This window comes from Eurytemora carolleeae, unplaced genomic scaffold (genome assembly GCF_000591075.1).
Source record: "Eurytemora carolleeae unplaced genomic scaffold, Eaff_2.0 scaffold993, whole genome shotgun sequence".
Lineage (NCBI taxonomy): Eukaryota > Metazoa > Arthropoda > Copepoda > Calanoida > Temoridae > Eurytemora > Eurytemora carolleeae.
The window spans coordinates 25,616-39,115 of record NW_019396879.1 but is presented as its reverse complement, the minus strand read 5'-3'; the positions used below and the strand labels follow the sequence as shown (position 1 = coordinate 39,115).

Genomic DNA, 13,500 nt, shown 5'->3' with positions numbered 1-13,500 from the left:
TAATTGATGATATTTAAATTTATAATTTGCCAATTTAAGATGATAAGATTATTGAATGTATAATAATTTTGTCACTTGTAATGAAAAGTGATTTTAATGCTTTAATGAATGAGTGACATGTATTGATGATTCAACGTAAGAGTGACAATAATAAGCTAAACAGGCGGATATAATGCAGAGGCGCAACTAGGGGGAGGGGCGGCCGGGCGCGCGCCCTCCCCTAGCACCTGAGAGGGGGGGCGCCCCCCCCCTGCAGAATGAAAAGAAAGAAAGAATGGCGAAAATCAGTATCACAGGAACAAGAAAACCAAAGAGTTATTGTAGAAATTTTATTATACTATAGTTAGTTTTAAAAAATATATTTTTATCTTTCTCAATTCTCAAGGCTAAAGGCTATTGTAAACATTTAATGTAAAAAAAAGTTCTGAACTGTATTTTATTTGTGTTGAGTTTATAGAGTACTCGTAGATATCAAACTTTAAATTCTGTTGGTAAAATATCCCAAGTTTGAAATATCAAATGTTTACACCACTTGGTGCAAAGATTTAGGGATTATAATATTTGAGTTTGTGGCAAAAAATCAGTTCCAAATCTAGAGAAAATTTTGAACCTGGCAAATTTCTAACTGATTATCATATTTGATAACTAACGAGATTTATAATCTTCTTTGACAGAAGTTCTATAAAATCGAAAATGAATTTAGATTATGAATGTTGGTTAGATCAATCATTAATTCAATAACTTCAAGACAAAAGGTAACATTTTGCGCCTCTGATATAATGAATAAATAAGTGGCACTTATCATTCTCACAATTGCTTTTTTAACCATACTGAGCAAATCTTCGGAGACAAGAATGGGAATCCTTAACGACTCGTTCAGATATTCAAAAAAATTTTATTTTAGAGGTACAAAGAAGACTTCGAAAAATGCTTTAACTCTGATGTCTGCTTGTGAATTTTTCATAATTGTAATCATCTCTGGACTCTCCTCCGCCGATAATTTAAACATTCACTCTCATATTTGACATATGGTTCAAAGATCATATATTTTTAATACAACAGTAACCCCTGAGCCCAAAACTTAAGACAGGGTATCGTTATGAAAACCAGTTTAGAAACCCGGGTTTCAAGAATGGGGTTAGGCAGTTTTGTGGATATCAATATTTTTGTTGTGAAATATTATTTTATTAAGTTTCTTCATATTCTTCATTTTTTAAAATTTCTTAAATCAAAATCTACACAATTGCCAAGACCCCAAAAAGGAAACTCGGGAGTTTCGTTCAACGATACTCTTTTAAATTTCGGGCTCTGACGAATTTTACGTCCGCACAACTCATTGCGTCACAACTAGGGATGTTAACGTTTTCATTTTTCAGAAAAACGATCGTTCCGTTAAGAAAACGACGACGAAAAATCGAAAACGAAACGATCGTTTTTTTTAAAAAGTTCGTTTTTTAAAAATAACGTTTTTAAACCCTCGTTTTTAAAAATGAACGTTTTTCAAAGCGATCGTTTTATTTTATCGTTTTGTTAACGATCGTTAACGACGACCCTTCGTTAACGACAACCCTTCGTTAACGACGACCCCTTCGTTAACGAAGAGAGGAAACCGACCTGAAGGGCATCTGTACTTATCATTGAGTAGTTTTTAAAAAAAATATCAAGGAGTTATAACTCCCCCACAACTGTTAACCTTCATGTAAGATGACATTCAATAAAGTTGCATGTATTTTTTTTTCCAAAAACGACCGTTTTGATAAAGTTCGTCGTTTCGTTAACGATCGTTAACGACGACCTTTCGTTAACGATCGTTAACATAATTGTCAATAAATTTTTTTTTCAAACACAATCATAAAAAACGGTCGCAAATCTTTTTAAGAAAAACGATCGCTATTCGTTTTCTAAAAGTTCAAAACGAGTAAGTCGTTTTTAAAACGATAGTTTTTTTCGAAAATGAAATGATCGTTTTTAAAAACGAAACAAAAAACGATCGTTTACAAAAACGATTAACAATCCTAGTCACAACTTACCATTGTTTCTTCTGACCACACCTCTTTTTTACCGGGCATTGCTTCTGGGGTTTAAACTGCATTTTATAATGCCTTACACCATTTTTTTCAACTTTAGACAATATCATGTTCTTTAATATGGTTTTTTTTTTGTTTAAAATACATTTAAAAAACAAGACTAAATGATTAATTAAACCCAATTTAGCAAAGAACGGAAAATGTGTGTACCTCACTTGTCCGGACAAACCCAATTTCGTCCGGACCACACCCATTTTTCGTCCGGACCATACCCATTTTTTCGTCAGTACCACAAACATTTTTGTTGTGTTCTTATTTTGCTTATAAACTGCAACTTTTAGGTTATATTGGGCTGGAAGTTTTAAAATTTACAACTAAAATTAATACATTTTTTAGTTGGTAACATAAAGCATTTGGTTTAGGCATTATGAATTTCCATGAATTGTTTTATTCCTTTTGTACCTTCATAAAATGTTCTTCTTTTTTTAAAAAAACGGATAAAATGTTTTAAACCATTATGAAAAACATGACGTAGCTCAAAATTTCGAATAAAATAATTTAAAGTTCAGGGTGTCTCAATAAACATGGGAATTGAGAGACAATTTCGATATCGTCTTCTTAAATAATTCTTTGATTTAGTATAGTGATACCTACTGAGAGAGCTGTCATCCGTAAGATTCTCGTCTGATATGTTTACAATTTGTTTGTTTATGTTTTGACTGCATACGGTGGTTGTACCTAGTAAAACAAGAAAATTACAGTATACAAACAGAGTAAACTTGTCCGTCTTCATCTTGCAGAGACATTATATACACATATTTGCAGTCTTAACTCTAACATAAAATAAACTCTAGAAGACATGATAATACTATGGTTTTTGAAATCAGGTTTTACAATGCTAATTCTTAACAAAGACGATCTCGAATTCGTTACTGACTTCACATGTTTTTTGGGACACCCTGTATCTTAAAAAAAAGAATTTAAAAGTCTGACGAAGAAAGGTATGGTCGGACGAAATATTGGTGAATTTTGAAGTTCATTGTGGTCGGAGGCAAAAATAAGACTGACATTTTACTGACAAATCTGTATCATTAGGATTCAATAATTTCTCTGAATTCAATCCAAATAATTTTAAATTCTGGTTTATAGGGTCATCATTGTAATATTTTACCTATGTTCAGGGCTGAGCAACGCTCCAGTAACAAACGGAAGTTTATAAGAAGTTGGCTATCGTGTCCATCTTCTATTTCAACTTGCAATACATGCAAAATATTTAAGCATTTTCTCTCCGATTAAACCCAAAAAATTTTTTTTTGCTGATTTACAATGGTTTTTCGTGGATTTTCCAAAGTTTACGAAAGTCAAACAAGTTTTGAGAAAACTTATTATAATTTTAAGCATCCATTAACCTTCTAAAGGGGTCATGTGAGGTCCCGCGCAAAAGTTGAACCTGATCAGTTTAGCTGTTTGACAAACAAACAGACAAGCGAATTATATATATATATATATATATATATATATATATATATATATATATATATATATATATAGGGTGGATCAAAATAGTTGGCGGATTGAATTAGGGCCCTATGTTTTAGAAAATGACTTTTGGCTCAAGAAAATTTACAAAATAATATTTGTTCAAAGTACATATGTCATATTAAAATAGACTGTCGACTGTCAAGTAAACTTTTTGCACAGCAACCTGGCTTTAAAAATTATGCCTAAAATACAGTCTCCTGAGTTTTCTGAGGTCCGAGGACAGGTTGTTGGGGATATTTGAGGTCAGGAGAAAGGCAGAAGGCAAGGATCTAGACGCAGGATTTAGACAAGCTCAACTGTGAAGGGCCAAGTATGAAAGGGCAGGGACCAATAAAAGGCTTAGGAGTCCAGTGTGGAAAAACGTGCTTGGGAGGATAAAAAAATCACAATTAGCAAATCACTTGAAAAATAAAGGTAGTCCTTAAAATTTAGCCAACACATTTTAAAACAAGGGGCTGCAAGGATTTAGGAACACGATTTAGAGGCATTTGAAAAAAAATATTGGAGTTTAGCCATATTATTTCTGAAAAAATGTACTTTTGGCCCAAAAACGTGCTTCACCAGACCTTCGCGGACTCAGAACAAGTTTTTTTACTGAGAAGTCTCCTTTTGTGCGGGTCTATCCTCCTAAACCCAAAAATTATGTTATTTGGATCCATGCTGTTAGCGATGTTCCATTATGTTCGAGTTCCAATTTTCCACACTTGAAAAGGTGTTGGGGGCATGATCTTTTCTGGCCTGTCCTCATCATAGTCCTTCATAAAAGCAATATTGATGAGGAATATTACTAGACAGAGAAAGAGCATGCAGGGCCTACACAGAACTCCTTTGAGCTTATGCCTCAGGGTTATTATGAACAAAAAACCCCTAAATCTTGAAAAGTCAACGTCTAGTGTTCTATCTGTGTTGTTATTAATCTATGCTATTAACTAATGGAGACCCTGTTCATTTTCAAATGATTTTTTAACTTTAATAATTTATTTTAGACATCGAGTTGTGGAGCAGGTAGGAGAGAGATAAGGAGGTTTGTAGGAAGAAGGGTATAGGGGATTGCTCCCTGTGTTCCTTCATTTTATACTGTTTCCCAGTTAAGGGGGATTAAGGAAACCCATAAATGCACCCCTTATGCAAAATGGGGAGTTGTGATCCCTGAAAGCTCTCTTGAGAGGAATCTTCCATAGCAGTCCAGTCCTCACATCTGGTCGAGTAAAAAACCAGTATCGTTGTGCATGGCTTGTATTCCCACGAGGGGTTAAACTCCTCTTTTAGTGCACACGCTAAGGATGAAGTTTTGTTTTCATCTATGAATTCTTGCTTCCCCTGTAGGATACAAGATGCATAACTAAACTCAGCGCTCCTCCAGTTGTAATTCTCGGACCCCAAAGGATATGTCCGCTCTGCTTGGGAGCAGGAAGGCAACTCTCATTTTCATTTTTAAATGATTAACTATCAAAGTTTAACTGTTCATGAAAAAATGCGGAAATTAAACTAATGTAGATTTACAAGCGAATAAACCTGTTCTCTAAATTACAGTGTGTCCTGATGAACATGGGAATTTTGTAACGACTTCTATATTGTCTTTGTTCCATGCAGGATTTTTGTACATTATGTTGTAATATCCTTCTTAAAACATTTAACATCGAAGACTTGTAGTATCGGGATTTCCAATATGTGGTCTAACATTTTTTCACCTTCAAAATTGACGGAGATTGCAGTTGCAGTTTGCAGATTGCAGTTTATTAAAAATCAACAGAACTATTTAAAGTTTAATATCACGGTCAATTTTAAATATACAAGGAAGGTAAAGCACAATTTGGAAAGCTCATTAGACTTTCAAGCTTTTTTTGATGCAAGGTATGTCATTGATCAATTATCCGAAATCAAAGACCATATTCAAGTCGTCTCTTAATTCCCATGTTTATTGGGACACCCTGTATTTAAGATATTATTTAAAAGTTAGCAGTATACTTGTCAGTCCGTAGATTTAGTTAATTTAACAAAAAGATTTAAAAAAAATCAGACATCTTGCAATGACAATAAATGATAATAATAAAATTTAGTGAATAAGATCAATAATTTACGGAACAATTTATTTTTCTTTTGTGTAATCGATAGACAAGACATATATAGAAATGCAACCTGAACAATTATTTATAAACATTTACAAAGAGGAAAACAGTACAGTACAATAATCTTAGTGGCTTTGAGGTAACAGTAGATAGTTTTCTTTTACAGAGCATCTGACACCTGAGAAATATATATATAATATACAGGGTTACCCACAAAGTATGAGACTTTCAGGATGATTGTACAGAATTCATACTGTTTGTTTTCTTACATCGGTGAGCACGGGGAGCTCAGACCCCCTAAACCTCCTGATAATCAACTTTTCCGTATGTGTGAGCTTAGCCCCACTTGTAATTCAGGGGTGGAGGCCCCCCTTATCTATTTTACCTAGTATCCTGACATCTCTGCAAAGGTTTGCTCTAGCTCATCTGTGATTGCTTTAAGCTTCTCCTGCTCCTGGTACAGCTCATCCTCAAGCCGGTCAACCTAGGCAGGTAGGTAGGTAAATAGGTAGGTAGGTAGGTAGGTATGTAGGTTAGTAGGTAGGTAGGTAGGTAGGTAGGTAGGTAGGTAGGTAGGTAGGTACTAGGTAGGTAGGTAGGTAGGTGGTAAGCGGTAGGCAGACCGTAGGTAAAGAAATATGTGAAATAATAGCGTAAGGCTGTTCATTACACACTTATTTTTATCAAGCAAAGATCTGAAGAAAAATAATCAATAAGAATATTAGAGTTTTAGGGAACTTCAATTTATATCTAACTTGTTAAATCATTTCAAAACTTTTTTATCTAATGAAAAATGTACTCGCAAAAGTTTGCCAAGATAAAATTTGAATAAAATTCTATTAAAACTATATCTGTATAAAGTTCAAAAGGAGGGGTTTACAGCTTTCATATGATTAATTTTTGAAAATATTCCAGATTCTCACAATAATATTTAGTGAAATACTGAGAAAATCCAGGTGGATTAGAAATAGGAATGCATAGAAAGAATTTTAAAAATTTAGGTTCCAACATTTTTCTGTTTGAATTGATTAGCTTGGAGTTGGAGGGGGGGGGGGGGTAGAGTGTAAAATATTATTTCTAGACCCCTCCCCCCCCCCTCTCCCACCGGACTTTGTGTCTAATAAATTAACTGAAATTCCAGAAAAGTCTTCTTTCCACAAATAAATCCTCTCTAGAAATCTAGAAATGTTTTAATTTCAAAGTGAAAAGACCATAAAATTGCGAATATTTATGTAGACATAAGAATTTGTCATTTCCCTCAATTATCTCAACTCAGAAAAAAATTCCCAAAGCTAATATTCAAGTTTATTGTTTATTGTAAATGAAAAGGTTGCTTAAAAGGGGGGAAGGGTCCGTCTCCCTTGAAAATATTTGGGCGCAACTATAGAAGAAGGAGGGGGGGGGGCAACCTCTTTGTCCCTTTTATTCAATTTAAACAAAGGATTGAAAGAAATGTACCTTCGGTACATTTATCAAGGAAATATTTTCCATCTTGGGCAAATTTTAAAAGTGGTCACAATATTTCCCCCTCCCCTCTCTGACCAGGACAGGAATTTTACATAAGTATAACCAAAATACCTTTTTAAAATGCCAGGGGGGATACAATATGTTCACTGAGCTGCATGCGCAATCTTTCATGGAACTTAAATAATTATTTCAACACCCTGGCCTATTTAAGTAATGTCAAGTTATGTCATCAACATAATGACTAACACAATAACAAAGCCGGTCAGCATTCGGAATGCATAGTCCCGCTTTTCATTGGTAGAGCTTACGGTTTTACAGATATTGTGAAAAAAAACCGACTTTGGTCTTTTTATAAATAAGAAGATGTGAAGAAAACAGCTAGTCCTAGATTCGAAAATAGATAGTTTATCTGCTACCTGGACAATGCTATGGAGATCAATCATTTGAGAATAGCACCAAAGTTAACAATAAATAAATACCAACAAAATATTAAACAAAATCCTAACCTATTTAGTTTTCTTATAAGTTTGTCTGAAGATACTCAAAATTGTCCTTTACTGAGTTACCCATATACTTTTATTTTTCACATACCTCCTTCTGCAGTTTCTGTACAGATCTCTCAGCAAACTCTGCTCTGGCCTCAGCCTGCTTCAGCTTAGCGGTCAAAGTTTTAATTTGTTCCTTGTAGGACTCTTCTCTTTGGTTGGCCTTCTCTTCTGAGACCTCAAGGGACTTCAAGTTGTTACCGACAACTCTCAACTCCTCTTCCAGCTCCATGATCTTGGTCTCTCCGGTCTCTGCTCTCTCCTCTGCCCTCTCAAGATCACCTTCTACCTGAGACAGCTTTTTGGCAACCTCGTCGTACTTTTTATCTGCATCCTCAGCATGATTTCTGGCCTCCTTCAGCTCTTCTTCCAACTTGGTCATCCTCTCCTCATCTTGGATAGCTCTGTTCTCCAGAACTTTCCTCATACGCTCGGAATCATCAGCAGCTGTTGATGCTTTGTCCAGCTTCTGAGATGCAATAAGAAGTTTATCCTCACTCTTTTCCAGGTCTTCCTCAAGACCTTGAACTCTTCGGTTAAGAGCGTTCACTTCAAGCTCAGCTGCCATCAAAGCCTTCTCCTTCTCTTCAAGCTGCTGTGTGGTGGTAAGCAGCTGCTCAGTGGTCTTGTCAAGATCCACCTCCAGCTGCTGGGACTTCTTAACAAGCTCAGCAACCTCCTCCTCAGCCTTCTCCGTTCTTACTTTTGCATCCTTTGCTGCCTGCTCACAGGCATCTGCCCGGTCCATGGCATTGTCCTTCTCCACCTTCATTGCCTGCATCTTCTTCTTGATGGCGTCCATCCTGACCTGACCGTGGGAGCCCTGCAATCAATCAATTTATAGTGCACTACAGGATGAGAAATGGCACAAGAAAAGTTTTACTAACATTCATTTTTGCTATGTAGTATGTACACTTAGAAAACATAGGACAAATTTCATATAAAAACATTCTCCATGCACTTTATTTTTTAGGATAAGTCTGGGCCTTCTTCAGGTGCTAGCAGGCTTCATTGGAAAGAGTTGTAAAACAAAAAGTGTAAATGGCAAACAATGATGGCATTTAGCAAAAAAAAAGTAGAACATTAAGTGAAATAACAATTACATTTTAAATGGAATTATTTTTCCACATTTCACAAATTTTTAAGAAATAGATTAATTTTGAATTTAGTTCTAGAACTAGACACATATATTCATTTGGTGTACCGTCCTGGTTTACTACGTCTATAGTGGGCATTTGCACTGTACTTCTAGCTCTTGCCGCATATAAGTCAGTTCGCGGTACTTTCAGTGTATAGGAAAATGGAGATAAATGAATATTTCCAGGTTAAGTATACTGTATATTCTATATGTGACCCACATATGTAGAGTTTAAAAGTAAAAATACATTTTTATGTCTGGAACTCGAGGTATTTGCAATATTGTTAAAGATTTCTTGAATTTTAGGTAAACATGGGGGAGGGGGGGGGGGGGAGGAATGAGGGGGAAGAAATTGACACTGACAAATTCTGCACTGATTAGTTTAGTTTAAGTAGATTTACTAAAATGTACTTTCTCCTGTCTTTCATCTACAATGTTCTTAATTCTTGTCTTTCATCTACAATGTTCCTAATACATTCCTGCACATTTCTTACATTCATACTTTGCATATATACAATATACATACATTCATACATTTTCCTCTTATCTTGCAGATCATTTTTCACTTTTTAAATTTCCTTTGAGCTGTAATATTATATAATATATATAAATTCAATCTTTTTTAAATAGCTGTTTTTTAATGTGACAAGTTTGTTTAATCCCGCTTATCAAACAAATTACATATGCACAGGAATGTCATTTCCTGGCAGAAAAGTTAGAAAACCAATGTAAATTTACATCCCCAATGGGTTTAATGATAAGCCTGAGGGCGTAACCCAAGGATTTATCAATGAGTCATCGAAGCTTCCTTTTGGAAATTGCCCATTTGGGAAATTGTCACTTGGATAGTCCCCTTGTGAAAATGCCTTTGAAAAATACCTAGAACCTTTCGCTCAGCTATAAGACTTTATATTACAAGCTTTGGATTGTACACGGGCAGCCGTAGTACATTTGAATTTCCAAGCCAGGTCAACCTTTCCAGTACCAGTTTGTACTGTACCTGTACTAGCCGGTGCAACAAGGTTGATGCGGTCAGACTTTATGATTCAGATAGGTTGAATTTACTTTTACTAAAGGGACAGATTTGCGTGTCTATGTATTTTTAATGCATTCAAAAAAACCCTAAATCGTTTTCAACTTTTTGTAAGCTTTCAAAATATAGAAGAAAGTTTATCCATCTTATAATTATTAATCAAAGGAATTTAACAAGTCCAAACATTATTTTATTGTGATTTGTTTTAACAAGTAAATATTATAGAATTTTAAATTTATAATAAAGATCGAAATATATGCATTCCTTTGTTAAGTACAATCATGTAACACAGAACTTTTATAGTTGAATAGAATTTTTAAAACATACTACACATTCATTATTTTACGGAAAAAGAAGAATTGTACATATATCTATATATACATCCTGTAGAATATTGTACATATATCTGTATACACCCTGTAGAATATTGTACATATATCTATATATACACCCTGTAGAATATTGTACATATATCTTTGTATGCACCCTGTAGAATATTGTAACTATATCTATATATACACCCTGTAGAATATTGTACATATATCTATATATACACCCTCTAGAATATTGTACATATATCTATATATACACCCTCTAGAATATTGTAACTATATCTATATACACACCCTGTAGAATATTGTAACTATATCTATATACACACCCTGTAGAATATTGTACATATATCTATCCCTGTAGAATATTGTAACTATATCTATATACACCCTGTAGAATATTGTACATATATCTGTATACACCCTGTAGAATATTGTACATATATCTATATATATACACCCTGTAGAATATTGTACATATATCTATATATACACCCTGTAAGGAGTAAGGTACCTGTAAAGTAGCAGGTCTAGGAGAGACTGAAGGAACTGAAGGGTCAAAATGAATTGTCCGGTAATTATAGAGGAACAGAGTTCAGGGGCAGTTTTAGGGGCTAAATCAGGGATAGAATAGGGACAGTATACAAGGGGGAATAGGGACAGTAAACAAGGGGGAAAAGAGACAGTATACAAGGGGGAATAGGGACAGTATTCAAGGAGAATAGGGTCAGTATACAAGGGGGAATAGGGACAGTATACAAGGGGGAATAGAGACAGTATACAAGGGGGAATAGGGACAGTATACAGGGGGGAATAGGGACAGTATACAAGGGGGAATATGGACAGTATACAAGGGGGAATAGGGACAGTATACAAGGGAGAATAGGGACAGCATACAAGGAGAATAGAGACAGTATACAAGGGGGAATAGGGACAGTATACAAGGGGAATAGGGACAGTATACAAGGAGAATAGAGACAGTATACAAGGGGGAATAGGGACAGTATACAAGGGGGAATAAGGACAGTATACAAGGGGGAATAGAGACAGTATACAAGGGGGAATAGGGACAGTATACAAGGGGGAATAAGGACAGTATGCAAGGGGGAATAGGTACAGTATAAAAAGGGGGAATAGAGACAGCATACAAGGGGGAATAGGGACAGTATACAAGGGGGAACAGGGACAGCATACAAGGGGGAATAGGGACCGTATACAAGGGGAAATAGGGACAGTATACAAGGGGGAAATAGGGACAGTATACAAGGGGGAATAGGGACAGTATACAAGGGGAATAGGGACAGTATACAAGGGGGAATAAGGACAGTATACAAGGGGGAATGAGGACAGTATACAAGGGGGAATAGGGACCGTATACAAGGGGAATAGGGACAGTATACAAGGGGAATAGGGATACTATACAAGGGGGAATAGGGACAGTATACAAGGGGGAATAGGGACAGTATACAAGGAGAATAGAGACAGTATACAAGGGGGAATAAGGATAGTATTCAAAGGGAATAGGGACAGTATACAAGGGGGAATAGGGACAGTATACAAGGGGAATAGGGACAGTATACAAGGGGAATAGGGATAATATACAAGGGGAATAGGGACAGTATACAAGGGGGTATAGGGATACTATACAAGGGGGAATAGGGACAGTATACACGGGGGGAATAAGGACAGTATACAAGGAGAATTGGGACAGTATACAAGGGGAATAAGGACAGTATACAAGGGGGAATAGGTACAGTATACAAGGGGGAATAGGGACAGTATACAAGGGGGGAATAGGGAAAGTATTCAAGGGGGAATAGGGAAAGTATACAAGGGGAATAGGGATACTATACAAGGGGGAATAGGGACAGTATACAAGGGGGAATGCGGAAAGTATACAAGGGGAATAGGGATACTATACAAGGGGGAATAGGGACAGAATACAAGGGGGAATAGGGAAAGTATACAAGAGGAATAGGGACAGTATACAAGGGGAATAGGGACAGTATACAAGGGGAATAGGGATACTATACTAAGGGGAATATTCACATAATTTTAAGTAACAATATTCTGCGGCTTACAGGGTTCACAACTTAACGACACCTTGACCTTGTTCTATAGAGAAGTGTAGGAAAAAAGTTTTCTACTTCTTTTTTAAACCGATACAGTCCTGAGACTTCTGAATTTTTACCGCAAATTATTTAAAAGAAATAAGGTCACATGTCGTGTATCCAAATGTTCTATTTCGGTCACAACTCACGCACTGAAAACTTTGGTTGTTTTGAAATACCGGACTGACTTTTAAGCAGACTTAGAGAAAGTTGCATCGAGACTTTGGATGATAGATCGGAAAAGTCACCAAATGAATCATCTTCTTTTAGATTTAACCATTTAGAAAAAGTCCCAATAGTTGTTTAAAACACTATTTTTTTGTAAAAAAGGTTTTTAACAGTTTTTACAGACTGATTTTAAAATGTTCATTATATTACAGTTTTTAAATCCCTTTCTAATGTTTTTTTTTCAGTGACTTGAATTGCGTTTACAGTGAGGTTTTTCATTTCACTGTTCACTGGCTTTTCAATTCTTTCAATACTTCCTCTCCCGTGACTTAAAGGGATTAATGTTGATATAATTTGAAGTGAACCTTTACGGTACCCTTCGTCTTGGCAAAATTGATAATACGCTCTCGCTTTTTTACCTTTTCAAATTCGGGGAAGTCACTCTTTGGAAGAGAATAAAAGGTAACTCTGAAAATTACGTCTACGGTTTTGTTTAACTAGACGTATTTAAAGAGTACTGAAGACTATTAGGGGCTAAAATTACAATTTTTGAATTAAATGGAGTAATCACTACAAATCGTTAAGTTTTAGTTCTGTTGGGACAAGAATTCTGTGCAAACTTGTGCAATTTTTGTGCACGTGTACTTTACATCTTAGGAATGTGAATTTTGTTAGAGATAAACTAATCAGAGGTCGAATTTAAAGAATTCGAGCCGTGACTTAAATTTGAGACGCGACTCAAATATGATTGATTCCACTAAAAATTGTATTCAATATTTAAGAATTTCGCCGGCGCTCAATTGAAACCGGTTTTTAGAGGATTTAAGACGAGGCTCAAATTCATTAAATTCGAACTCTGGAATCAGAGTTGACGTGTACCTGAACCCGAATCGTCCTAAATGAACGGGCGTATTTAAGACGTACTTCGTATGTCTCCGTACTCTGTAGTGTTTGTCCGCCAGATGTCAGCACATAATCTAATTTTACTATGCTTTCTATTTTTTTTTTCGTCGAGAGGGGTCGTGTTTCACCGTGAGTAAGTGAAGACGTCATATGTTTGCAATAAGT

The 13,500-nt window shown here is 35.6% G+C and overlaps 1 protein-coding gene across 1 annotated transcript; it reads right to left on the bottom strand.

Moving 5' to 3' along the window:
• Positions 1–5,642: 5,642 nt before the first annotated feature.
• LOC111709658 (tropomyosin) lies at positions 5,643–10,744 on the bottom strand. Its single transcript, XM_023483439.1, has 4 exons — positions 10,668–10,744; positions 7,697–8,473; positions 6,024–6,122; positions 5,643–5,816 (listed from the first exon to the last, which is right to left on the bottom strand). Exons 2-3 carry the CDS (start codon positions 8,450–8,452, stop codon positions 6,024–6,026), a joined length of 855 nt encoding a protein of 284 aa, XP_023339207.1. The 5' UTR covers positions 8,453–8,473; positions 10,668–10,744; the 3' UTR covers positions 5,643–5,816.
• Between the last annotated feature and the right edge of the window lie 2,756 nt (positions 10,745–13,500).